The sequence below is a fragment of the Thalassophryne amazonica genome, chromosome 5, assembly GCF_902500255.1.
Source record: "Thalassophryne amazonica chromosome 5, fThaAma1.1, whole genome shotgun sequence".
In the NCBI taxonomy this organism is placed as follows: domain Eukaryota; kingdom Metazoa; phylum Chordata; class Actinopteri; order Batrachoidiformes; family Batrachoididae; genus Thalassophryne; species Thalassophryne amazonica.
This window is the reverse complement of record NC_047107.1, coordinates 39,443,303-39,455,682: the sequence shown is the minus strand read 5'-3', so window position 1 is coordinate 39,455,682 and position 12,380 is coordinate 39,443,303. Positions and strand designations below refer to the sequence as shown.

Here is a 12,380-nt window from a genome sequence, read left to right as displayed (position 1 = left end):
GGGGAAATAATTTTCAAAAAGCTTATTGCTTTTTTAAAGACGATGGACTAGACCTAGAACGTCTTAACCTGCTGGTTACAGATGGAGCTCCCTCAATGACAGGAAGGATCAAAGGACTGTCTGCACGACTGTCTGCTGTTGCACCAAAACTACAGTCTCTACACTGTCTCGTTCACCAGTGTCATCTGCTCTCAGCTCAGTGGTGAGTTGAAAAGCACCATGGACTCTGTGATTGCTGCAGTGAACTTTATCACAGCAACATCCAGTCTTCAGCACAGGTTGTTTCACAGACTACTTGTTGATATGTCAGCTGAGCACTCTGACCTAATTTTACACAACATCAGGTGGTCTGTGAACTGAGGGAGGAAATTATCACCTTTCTATGTGAATGCAAGCACAAGAGGGCTGAAACATTTCTGACAAAAATGCTGGATGAGAAATTTGTCTCTGAAATGTGCTTTTTAAGTGATATCATGCATCATTTGAATGGTCTTAATCTGAGTCTTCAGGGGAGGGATAAAACAGTGTCTGATGTGGTTCAAAAGCTGACTGCTTTTATAAAAATAAAAAAAAAAATAGACATTTTCGCATGTGATTTTAATGACAGGCTGCTGCACTTTCCCACACTTTTGATGTTCTGTTAAATAAAAAGGGAAAAAGAAATGCAGCAGCATTTGTGTCAATTGTCCATCTGAGAGTAATAGTACAGGTCACGAGAATGTCCAGTCCACAGATCATAGTATTCTAACAAATTTGGCCCCCGGAAAAATATAGCTGAATAGCCCTGTTCTACACTGTTAATAAATTTGAACCAATTTAATTTAAAGATTTTGGTGTTAGTAGTTAGCAGAATTATTTAATTTAAATTATTCTAACTTCTTTATTTTGCCTCCATTCCACTCAGTAATGTTCATGCAAATTATTACCTTAATTTTCTCTGTCACTCATTCACACACGCACTTCATTTCATTTTTGAAAACAACAAGCCTGTTTATGTCACACTTCCATAATATCAATAAGAGCCTATATTTCAAAATAAAAGCCTGTACGGTTGCTGTCACACAGCCCAATATGCGAACTAGAGTCTGCAGTTCCCATGCTGCCTACTTAATGTGAATGTCCCTTCACGGAGAGCGACATGACACCTCCTAACCGGGTAAAATATTGACGAAATGCCCGGATGTGACAGGTTTTCAGATGCATTTTCAATGCAGACATAAATACGCGAGTGAACATACATGGAAAAAAGCTTGCAAAATACGTGTGAAAATAGTGTTCTTAACTGCATATTGAGCCTGTAAAATGAATTCACATTATATTATGTAAGTATAGTAAAAAACTTACCCTGACACCCACACATTCCAAAATATTACTGTTGAAAGTGTACACAGATCTGATCTGTTCTAGCTGAAATACTTTCATTGCAGTAAAAATCCAATAATCATTTTGTTACTCATACACACAATCCAGACTGTGCACACAGTCTCCATTAATTTATTTCACATGGTAAATCCATTGTTGTATCCTGAATTAATTCAGCTTTGAGTAAAATTCTACTCCAGGTGGTTTATAAATGCTCAGATTGTTACAGTAAAACTCCAATAATCAATTTGTTATTGCGTGTGGACACAGCATACTTTTACAGGCAGCAGTGCAGTTATTTAAGGCGCAAATTTGAAAAAAAATCGTTGGTCTTGTCGAAAAATTTTAATCACTAACGACAAGTATTTTAACTAGATATCAGTCGAGCAGGGGAAAATATCAACTAGACATAAGTGAAAATTTAATGGTCTGTGTCCTCGGACCAGCGGATTTCTCCATTACACAGGCATGGCAGCAACATACACCAGTTTATCGACCAAACGTCATGGACAAAGTAACAAGAATAACCTAAACTACTTACTTATGGAAGGAAATGATTTCTCGCTTCTGTTATGGTTTTGGCCTGATCAGGGCGTGGGCCCATTTTTTCCCCCCTTTCTGTTGTTCTCTATCTGCCCCAGCTTTGAGTTAGTTGTTAAATTTCATCCTGGTTTATTCTCTGTTATGTTATCACTTTTCTTTGTTACTTTTTACTTTGACCTTTCGTTCACTTCTGTTCTAGTTTTCTTCAGTCAGTTATGTTTTCATTCATTGTTCATTAATTTCTCACTTGGTTATTTAGTTTCTCTCATTTGTAACATTTGTTGTGCTTTAATGTCAGGTTTTGTTTTCTGTTATTGTTTTGTCACTGCTTTTCTTATGGTTTGTTTTACCACCTTGTTTTCTTAGTTTGTTTAGTTTTAGTATTTATCCCTATTTATTCTCATGTAGTTTTCATTAGGTTATCACTTGTTTATTTTGTTGTTGTCATTATTGTCAGCAGTTATGCTTTTACTTATCAGGTTTTGCTTTCTGTTAATTATTTAGTCTTTGATTATTTGTACTGTCATCTGTTTATCTCCTCGGTTCACAGTTCCCTGTTTCCCTCACACCCATCCGATTATGTTCTCACTTCACATCTCTGCACCTGCCTCACATCTTTGTCTTTCACTTTGTTTCTGTTTGCTCTGTGTTTTCTTTCACTCTCACTCTTGGCACCTGCTCACGCATCTCTGTATCCTACATCACTTCACTTTATGCATTCTCTTCCTCCCCATCTTGCACAGTGTTTAATCTCAGTTCACTAGCCACACCCCTTTCTAGATTGTTCCTCACATGCACCTTGCTAACCCCTGTCCTATTTAACCTCCTTCCAGTCACCACACCAGCACCAGTTTGTTGTCTTGTACACATTCAAGCTCTCTTTGTCAGTCCTGATTTTTGCCTTGCCTAGTCTGGGAGTTTGCATTGTGGGTCCAGCTACTATGGTTGCCAGGCAGCTACGTGCTCTGACAGCTTCTTCCTTCTGTTTGTTGCATTGCCAACATGTGCAGCTTTGTGGCATATTCCACCTGTTCCTTGAGGAGACTCACTGAGTGTCTATGCGCGCTGCCCACTGATCCAAAATAGCAGCCATGCCTCCTTCCCGGGAGATGTCTCAGTGCGACTGCGGACTCTAGTTTTTGTATTGGCCTCTCTGGTTGCTGCAGACGTGACAGAATTCATCAGTCTGTCCCTCATCTAACATCCCAGACAGCAGATTAAAATCTGGACATTTTCTGTTTGCGTGTGACCCCAAACCCAGAATTAACATTTTCACACTCTGGACAAAACAGCAGAATTGTGCCTCAACAGTGTCTCACACAGGCCAAAAAAAAAAAAACAGGAAACAAAAAAAAAGAAAATTGATCTAATCTGAACACTGTCACTGTGCAAATATAAAACTTCAGTTATTCGTAATTTCTTTACATGGAATATTGTACTGGTTAAGCAGCTTCAGAAAAGCTTACTGACAACAAAAATTCATTTTAGAAAATTGAACACAACTGAAAACAGATTAAACCTTCAATAACGACTTTCATAAAAGCCAAGACATTTTTCTGTCAATACTTAAAAAAATGGAACATACAGTAACTAGAAACAGATTTTCTCCAAAAGTCCTAGTAGACTGTATACTGGACAAACCCTGTGTGATGTCACCTATAGGTTTTTTTTTTTAAACAGAGACCTGAAAGAGTCGATATAAAGTCCACAGTTTTGCTTGGCTGTGTGCTTAGGGCCACTGCCCTGCTGACAGATGAACCTTTGCTCCAGTCTGAGGTTAAGAGCACTCTGGAGCAGGTTTTCATCCAGGATATCTCTGTACATTTCTGCATTCATCTTACCCTCAATCCTGACTAGTTTCCCAGTTTTTGCCACTGAAAAACATCCTCACAGCATGATGCTGCCACCACCATGCTTCACTGTAGGGATGGTGCTTGGTTTCCTCCAAACATGATGCCTGGCATTCACACCAAAGAGTTTAATCTTTGTCTCATCAGACCAGAGAATTTTGTTTCTCATGGTCTGAGAGTCCTTCAGGTGCCTTTTTGCAAACTCCAGGTGGGCTGCCATGTGTCTTTTACTAAGGAGTGGCTTCCATCTGGCCACTCTACCATACAAACCTGATAGGTGGATTGCTGCAGAGATGGTTGTCCTTTTGAAATGTTCTCCTCTCTCCACAGAGGAATGCTGGAGCTCTGACAGAGTGACCCTCTGTTTCGTGGTCACCTCCCTGACTTAGGTCCCCCGATTGCTTAGTTTAGACAGGCGGCCAGCTCTAGGAAGAGTCCTGATGGATCTTCTTCCATTACATTTATGGGTGATGGAGGTCACTGTGCTCATTGGAACCTTCAAAGCAGCAGAAATGTTTCTGTACCCTTCCTCAGACAATCCTGTCTCAGAGGTCTACAGACCATTCCTTTGACTTCATGCTTGGTTTGTGCTTTGACATACACTGTCAGCTGTGGGACCTTATATGTAGACAAGTGTGCACCTTTCCAGATTGTGTCCAATCAACTGCAAAAATCTAAAAAAAAAATCAAAACAAACAACTTTTTCACATTGTCATTATGGGGTATTGTGTGTAGAATTTTGAGGGGAAAAATCAATTTCATCCATTTTGGAATAAGGCTGTAACATAACAAAATGTGGAAAAAGTGGAAAAAGCACCGTGAATACTTTCCAGATGCACCGTAGACAGACCAGCTGATTCACACTTGCACACACACCTACAGTCAATTTAAAGTTTCCAGTTCTTTCAGTCCAGTTCTTTATGAAACTTGTGTGGTGTATTTACCATTTCTAGTTTTAGGGTGTGAACAAGTGTTAACATTGAACCTTGTGCTCAAACAATATTGTCTGAATTGCACAAGTAAAAATTTGTAGTTTAAAGCCATTTGATTCTTAATTTTCTCTACATTATTAACACAGAGGCTCATCTGCCCAGATGGTGCCATGTTTTCATCTTGCAATGCTCCTCCAATAGAAAAAGGTGAAAAACACATGCAGTTGCGTACTTATGAAGCTGCTGATGAACTGTGTGCTTGTAGCATATTTTGGAAAATGGAATTTGGCAAAAAAAAAAAAAAAAAAATCATGTTAGCAAACACTGCTGTTGTGTGTCTTTTGGGTGCTTCCAGTTACTCAGCACACAGCAGATTCAGTGCAGATCCACACTGGGATTTGGCACAAGTCTTACGTATGGTTCTCTCTCTGTCTCTCTCTCTCTCTCTCTCTCTCTCTCTCTCTCTCTCTCTCTCTCTCTCTCTCTTCAAGCATGCTCCCAGCCAAATACTAATCAGGACTTACCCTGTTTTACTTATGACATATGGCAGGATCAGTTATAAGCGAAGAAGAATGGCTGCTTTTTAACAATCATTACACAATGTCTTGTGATGGTGGAATAAAAGCTCATTTATGTTTTGTGGCTTTGACATTTCGCTGAGCTGCTCAGCCACATACTTCAGAACACGCTTCATTACTTGAAGCCTCAGGTACCGTCACACAGAGACGGTTTTAGGCATATCTCCAAAAGTTTTGTATTGTATTGATGTTTTGTCTACACAGAGCTTCCAGAGCCCGAAAATCCTACTTTTTGTAAACGGGTCCCAGAGTGGAGACAGCGTGGGACTCGAAGGCAGTGCGGTTTTTATTGCTGCAGCCTTCAACCCCCAAGCTGGGCTGCGCGGGCCCATCCTGCTGCAGCCTTCACCCACTTTACCTCACCGAGGTAATTGAAGTGTAAACGTAATTTCCCTTTTAGGGATCAATAAAGTTGTCTGAAATCTGAAATCTAAATTTGAAAAAACAAGATTCATGTTTTTGTGTGGACAGCCAATACAGAACTTTACTGAAATGATGATGTCATTGCTCTACATCTCTAAACTTAAGTGCTCATAATGAATGACATGTTGTTGTTGTTAGATGTGTAATTTAACTTTTTTTTTCTTGGTTCATCATTAATGGGATTTATTTTCATCACAAGCAGAATGCTGAAGAGACAACGGCTCAGTGTTGCCAAGTGCTCAGTAAGAAAAGTAGCTATTGGCTGTTCTAAAAGTTGCTAGAAGTCGCTAAATGATATCATCTAATCTGCATATGATCTGCATTATAATATAATGTCATAACAGATCCTGTCGGGGGAAAAAACATTGTGGGAGAGACCAATGAATACATTATCAATTTTTAAATATTGTTTGGTAAATTCCATAGTCATAAATGCAGAATATTGAAAAGGGACTTCTGGCTGAATTTGAACAACATATAAGCAGACGCTCCCAAATGTCACAAAACTGTCATGCTCTATAAAGAACTTTTTAAAGAGAATTAATGTTAAAGAATCCATCCATCCATCTTCTACAGCTTAGTCCAATTAAGGGTCGCGGGGAGGCTATCGCTGGAGCCTATCCCAGCAGTCATAGAGCGCGAGGCGCGGTACACCCAGGACAGGATGCCAGTCTGTCGCAGGGCCACAAACAGACAAACAAACACAGACACACACACACACACCTACGGCCAATTTTAAAGACTCCAATCCACCTAACACACATGTCTTTGGATGTGGGAGGAAACCGGAGCACCCGGAGGAAACCCACACACACATGGGGAGAACATACAAACCCACAACCTTCTCGCTGTGAGGCAACAGTGCTAACCACTAAGACACTGTGCTGCGATGTTAAAGAATACCTTTACTTTGATTCTTGTACAATTTATTTTACTTTATTTTCTATCTCTTTCTATTTATAATGACAATACTGTGAATGTTATTGTGGCCTTGTCCTTTGTTTGATGATGAAATAAAGTTTTGAAAAAAAAGTTGTGAAAGAGACAAAAAGTGAGTAAAAACACTTTAAAATATTTAGAACTACAAATAAACTTGATTCTTGGTTTGTTTATTTAGTTTTCCATTAGAATTGGCAATCACTTCTCAAAATAAAATAGGTTCTCAAGGCCAGGGCTTCTCAAAGTCTGTCGACTAATTAATCACAGTGGCACACAGCGCAGCAATCGAGGTAAGTAGGCTGACCGAGTCTGAGTGAGGTTTGTCATTCAATGCGGGAACAGCCCCAGAGGCATTGCGCATGCGTGTTTCATTTGCACTTTGAATGCGGAGGATTTGATTTATTTTATTTATATAGTACCAAATCACAATGAAGTTCCCTCAAGGCACTTCACACAAATAAGGTCTAACCTTACCAACTTGTAGATATCCCTCTGCTCAGTGCTTTACAGCTGCAGCTGAAGTGAGGAAATCCCCTGCCGCTCTGTGAGAACAGAGACTAGATCAATACATGTTCTGAGTTGCCAAACACCAGAAAAGTCTCCAGTGACGCCATGAAAAGTAGCTAGAAACTTCCTACTTTTAAACTCTGATAAGACTGAAATGATGGTTCTTGGTCCAGTGAGACATCGGTATCAATTTAACCAGTTAACGCTCAGCCTCGGCTCGTGTGTCATACATCACACTGACAAAGTGAGGAACCTTGGGGTAATTTTTGATCCTTATGTTTTGAAACACAAGGTTCGGTCAGATCGGCACACAGAAATGATCACACAGACTGCATTTTGCTAGAATAAAAAGGCGTATATTTATTCCCCACAAAAGCAGTTACATCAAACACAAGTGGTTGCAGCGCATTTTTCTCTTACCGTGACGCCTTTAAGGTGGAGAGCCAACACCTTCAGCAGAGTGCGCCTGTCAACCGGCTGGGCGTTCGTACGTTAACCCGCAGCAGACTCTGTTGAAGCATGGTTCTACTCCCTCTTTTCTAGTGTGTCCGCGAAGGGAGGGTGAGTGGCCAACTCAACCTCCCTGGCGCACATAATTTCTTTAATCAACAGGCATCTGAAAGTTATTTCAAAGATATAATAAAAGCAGTTCTTCACTCCCAGTTCAGAATGATCCCAGCATGCTTCACTCCCAGTCGTTAGTGGTTACGAAAACAAAGTCGTGCTATCAGTGTAACAAGTACATCCAGCTCTTCGCTCCCAGTTCAGACTGACCCCAGAGTGCTAAAACAAAATTAAATAACAAATACATTCTCAGGGTTACTTTAAGACAGGTGCAAAACAGCACAATAACATTTTTATTACACACCTTTGTTGTCCTTTGGCCTCCACATTAGAAATATTACTAGGACTGCTTTCCTCCACCTGCGAAATATAGCGAAGATTCGTCCCATCCTGTCTATGGCTGATGCTGAGACCCTGATCCATGAATTTATCTCTTCTAGATTGGACTACTGCAATGTTCTATTTTCTGGTTTACTGCAGTCTAGCATTAGGGGTCTCCAATTGGTTCAAAATGCTGCAGCCAGACTTTTGACACGAAGCAGAAAGTTCGACCACATTACACCTATTTTGGCATCCCTTCACTGGCTTCCTGTCCCAGTGAGATCAGATTTTAAGGTTCTGCTACTAACCTATAAAATTATTCATGGACTGGCACCTCCCTACCTAGCTGACCTAATTAAACCTTACGTACCGGCCCGGGCTTTACGTTCTCAGGGTGCAGGACTACTTTGTGTCCCTAAGGTGAATAAGAAGTCTGCGGGTCACAGAACTTTCTCTTATCGTACCCCTGTTCTGTGGAATGATCTCCCTGCATCAATAAAACAGTCAGATTCTGTGGAGATTTTCAAGTCCAGACTTAAGACGCACTTATTTTCCCTTTCACATGGCTAGCATACTGGTACAGTTTTGTTTTACGCTTTTTACTCTTTTAATTCATTTATTAGTAATTGGAGCGGGCTGCGGCCTCAACTTTACCTAAATTCTGGGTCTTTTAGTGAAGCTTGGGGCTAGTGGCCGGCGATCACCTTAGTATTTCTGTTTTTCTTGTTGTTTAATGCTGGCAAATTATACAGTAGTTTTTGTCTTTCTGATGCCTGATTCTGTTTTTTCTCTCTGTTTAAGGTGCAGCTCCATCCAGAGATGGGAGTTGTGTTTGTGTTGGCGATCCTCCTGTCCTGTGTGCCAATAGCATTTCTTGTATATTCGTCCGTGAATTGTTCTGTGAATTGTTCTGTAATTTATGTCTGTAGCATGGCCCAAGCAGAGGGTCACCCCTTTGAGTCTGGTCTGCTTGAGGTTTCTTCCTCAGAGGGAGTTTTTCCTTACCACTGTTGCTCTGGGGGTTGGTAAGGTTAGACCTTACCTGTGTGAAGCACTTTGAGGCAACTCTGTTGTGATTTGGCGCTATATAAATAAAAATAAATTGAATTGAATTGAAAATAGATTTGTTGCTAGTCGCTTTTGAGAAAATAAGTCGTCAAGAGGGTTTGGAAAGTCGCCAGATTTAGCGAGAAAGTCACCAAGTTGGCAACATTATGAAGGATGGTTGTAAATAAATAGAATAATTGCAGAAAATACTTTCAGCTTTTAAAATAAGTTATTTTTTTCTTCTTGTTGATGGTGGAACAATGTGCCGGTATCCTCCAGCTCAGGGTGAGAAATGCACCCAGAATGGATTAAAAGACTTTACATTTATTCAGGGTGCCACTTTGTAAAGTTCTGCCTTCTGCTGCTACATTGATTAGCTCCTTATGCGTGCGCTCCACGTCTTGTGGAAGTGTTGCAGTGCCACATACAGGCCTGGCATATGTACTACAGCCTTTGTCATGTGGATGGAAATGTTTCTTGAAATTGTGCCATGTTAACAGAACACTTTTTGAAAATGACAAAGAAAAAGATCATATAGGGAAAGTTCCATTTCTGCGTGGACGAGGTGTCCGTTGAGTCAATCGTGACATCTAGTCAAATAAAGTGTCGCACATTTATTAGGATATTACAAGGTGGAGGCCACATACCACAATTCCTGTGAACATTAAAGAGCAAGTAATATTATAGTCATTACTGGAAAAGAAAGAAAGAAAGAAATGTAATGTTAAATGAAAATTTAACTAATTTATATACTATGTGGAAATTTCACCATTGGAGCCCATTTATATACCTGCCTTTGAAGGATAAATCCTTTTTTTTATTCAAAACTGTTGGCAAAATATTGAATGTTGAATGCTGATGCCTGATGATGTCACTATACGTGTTTCTTTATAATGCAATCACAAAATTAGAGTGGCACAATTCACAACATAAGATTCAACAACACTTGGCCATCACATCATAACACACCAGGATCAGGCAGAAATTCAGATTTTTTTTTTTAAATATCTGCTGTTCTGAGCCATATGCTGATATGTTTTTTGTTTGTTTTTGCCTTACCAAGAAGTGGAAAGAGGCTTTTGTAATAGCCATGTCTGTCTGTCCATGGTGATATCTTCAAAACAACCAGACAGACACAAGGAAAAGAGTAGAAACAACAGCAACGCACAGAGGACAAGACAGAGACAAATCCAGCAAGACAAAGACACCAAGATACAAAGAAAATACTGTCCAAACGTTCCACCACCTTCTACAGAACAGTGCATTGCCACAGGGGAGGTGATGGTCTAGTGGTTAAGTGTTGGGCTTGAGACCAAAGGATACTCGGTTCAAATCCCAGCCTGACCGGAAAATCACTAAGGGCCCTTGGGCAAGGTCCTTAATCCCCTAGTTGCTCCCGGTGTGTCGTGGGCCTCTTGTATGCCAGCAGCCTGACATCGGGGTGAATGTGAAGCATTGATGTGTAAAGTGCTTTGAGCATCTGATGCAGATGGAAAAGCGCTATATAAATGCAGTCCATTTATTTATTTACCCCCCTGTGTGTAATCATCATGGCCACTTTTAAAACTATGTTTGGGCAGATGATGCAAAAGCAGCAACTTTTCCTTTGAATTCCAGCCTCTCAAAAATTCTGTAAAAAAACAAACAAACAAACAAAACTGAGGCACCTCCATGAAACACCCTTTTCACCATGATTACTTAATGTGGACAAGAAGTGTATGTGTCCATAATAAGGTGTCATATTTTCTGTAGATTTTTGGAGCAGCTTTCACCTCACCGGCCTCCACCATCTCTAACCCTTTATTGTGTTTCTGGCTTTCTGACTCAGCATGCGGAGCAGGGAGGGAATTCACCTGCCAACACAGTCTACTGATACGTTACATAATTTCCCAAATGGCCACTTTCATGAAAATTAAGATGGGGGAGGGGGGCACGCAGAATGCAGCTTGTCTGCAAGAATGGGCAGTGTGGCACAAATGAGGTCAGTGCATGTTGATCAGGACGGTACTGGTCACTCATTTCTGTTCTGACCCTTGCAGCCCTGCAGGATAGAAACGAGGCACCACATGGCTGCAGGAGCGCAAACTTACGCCGTTTTTCCATTTCTAACTGAAGTGCACACGCACTTCCATCCTGTGCCAAAGCCATTAGATGTTTTATCTACTCACGGAATCACTTGCGTTTTTACGCAGCAGCTCCTCCTCTCCAACCACCACCGGCTCCACCACCAGCTTCTCAAAGCACGCCGAGCCCAGAGAGGAGCTCTTCTGCTGCTGCGTGACCAGCTGGGACACGGGCAGCGCCGTCAGCTCCGCTTTTCCTCCTTTCAGGAGGAGCTGGCCGTCGCCGCTGGTTCCGGGGACCGAGTCGCCTCCGCCGCCGGTGAACGTCTGGTCTCCTTCAGACGGCGGCGGCGCAGGGGAGCACAGGTTCGGCTGAGACGACGAGAAGACCCGGTCCAGCTGTTTCTTTTTCCTCTTAAACATCCACAAGCCCGATTCCTTTTTGCTGCTCTCCGCGCCACCGCCGCTGCGTCGCTCCGATCCGAGTTTCGGGCTGAGCCACGGTTTGGTTTTCTCCTGGAAATTCTTCCAGATCCTCCGCTGGTAGGACTCTTGCCCCTTGGCGTCCTTACTTTTGTCTTCCATGGTCCCCGCGCAGCAGCCGGCCAGACTGCGCACAGTCTGCAGGAAGGACGGCACAGTTTGGGCTGCTGCAGGAGCACTTCCACTGCCGGTGATGATGAGGAGTTTAGGAGGGCACGTTCTTACACCAAGAGGTGTCAATCTGCGAACGGCACCGCAGCGCCTTTCAAAAGCGTCATGTGGCGACCTGAAGCTGGAGTCGGTGTTGAAGCTTCACTCAAACATTCAAAGGTCTCTGCTCTGTCCAAGGTCCTTAAACTTCCCCTGATCTTCAGGTTACCAGTGAAAGGAGCGCCTCCTTCTGGTCAGACATGTCATTAGTCTGTGATGGGAGGTTTCATAATATGACACATTCTGCATTTATATATTATACTTGGGCCAAATGTTCAATATGTATTATGCACCCCACCAAAAAAAAACTATAAATACTGTAAATAAATGGATTGTCTACTCTGGGTGAGGAATGAGGTCTTGCCCCAAGTGAAGGAGTTCAAGTACCTAGGGGTCTTGTTCAGGAGTGAGAGGACAGTGGAGAGTGAGATTGGCCAGAGAACCGGTGTACCAGGGACGGTATTGCATGAGTGTTATCATAATGTTGTGACAAAAAGGGAGTTGAGCCGAAAAGCGAAGCTCTCGATTTACTGGTCAGGTTGGTGTCCTACTTTTCTG

The 12,380-nt window shown here is 41.8% G+C and overlaps 1 protein-coding gene across 1 annotated transcript in view; it reads right to left on the bottom strand.

Moving 5' to 3' along the window:
* The window catches only part of mctp1a (multiple C2 domains, transmembrane 1a), a 606,655-nt gene extending 594,579 nt beyond the window's left edge, over positions 1-12,076 (bottom strand). Inside the window, exon 1 of the mRNA XM_034170058.1 lies at positions 11,235-12,076. Coding sequence (XP_034025949.1) covers positions 11,235-11,714 — 480 coding nt within the window. The 5' untranslated portion in view covers positions 11,715-12,076. The remainder of the gene's footprint in view (positions 1-11,234) is intronic.
* Positions 12,077-12,380: the final 304 nt, after the last annotated feature.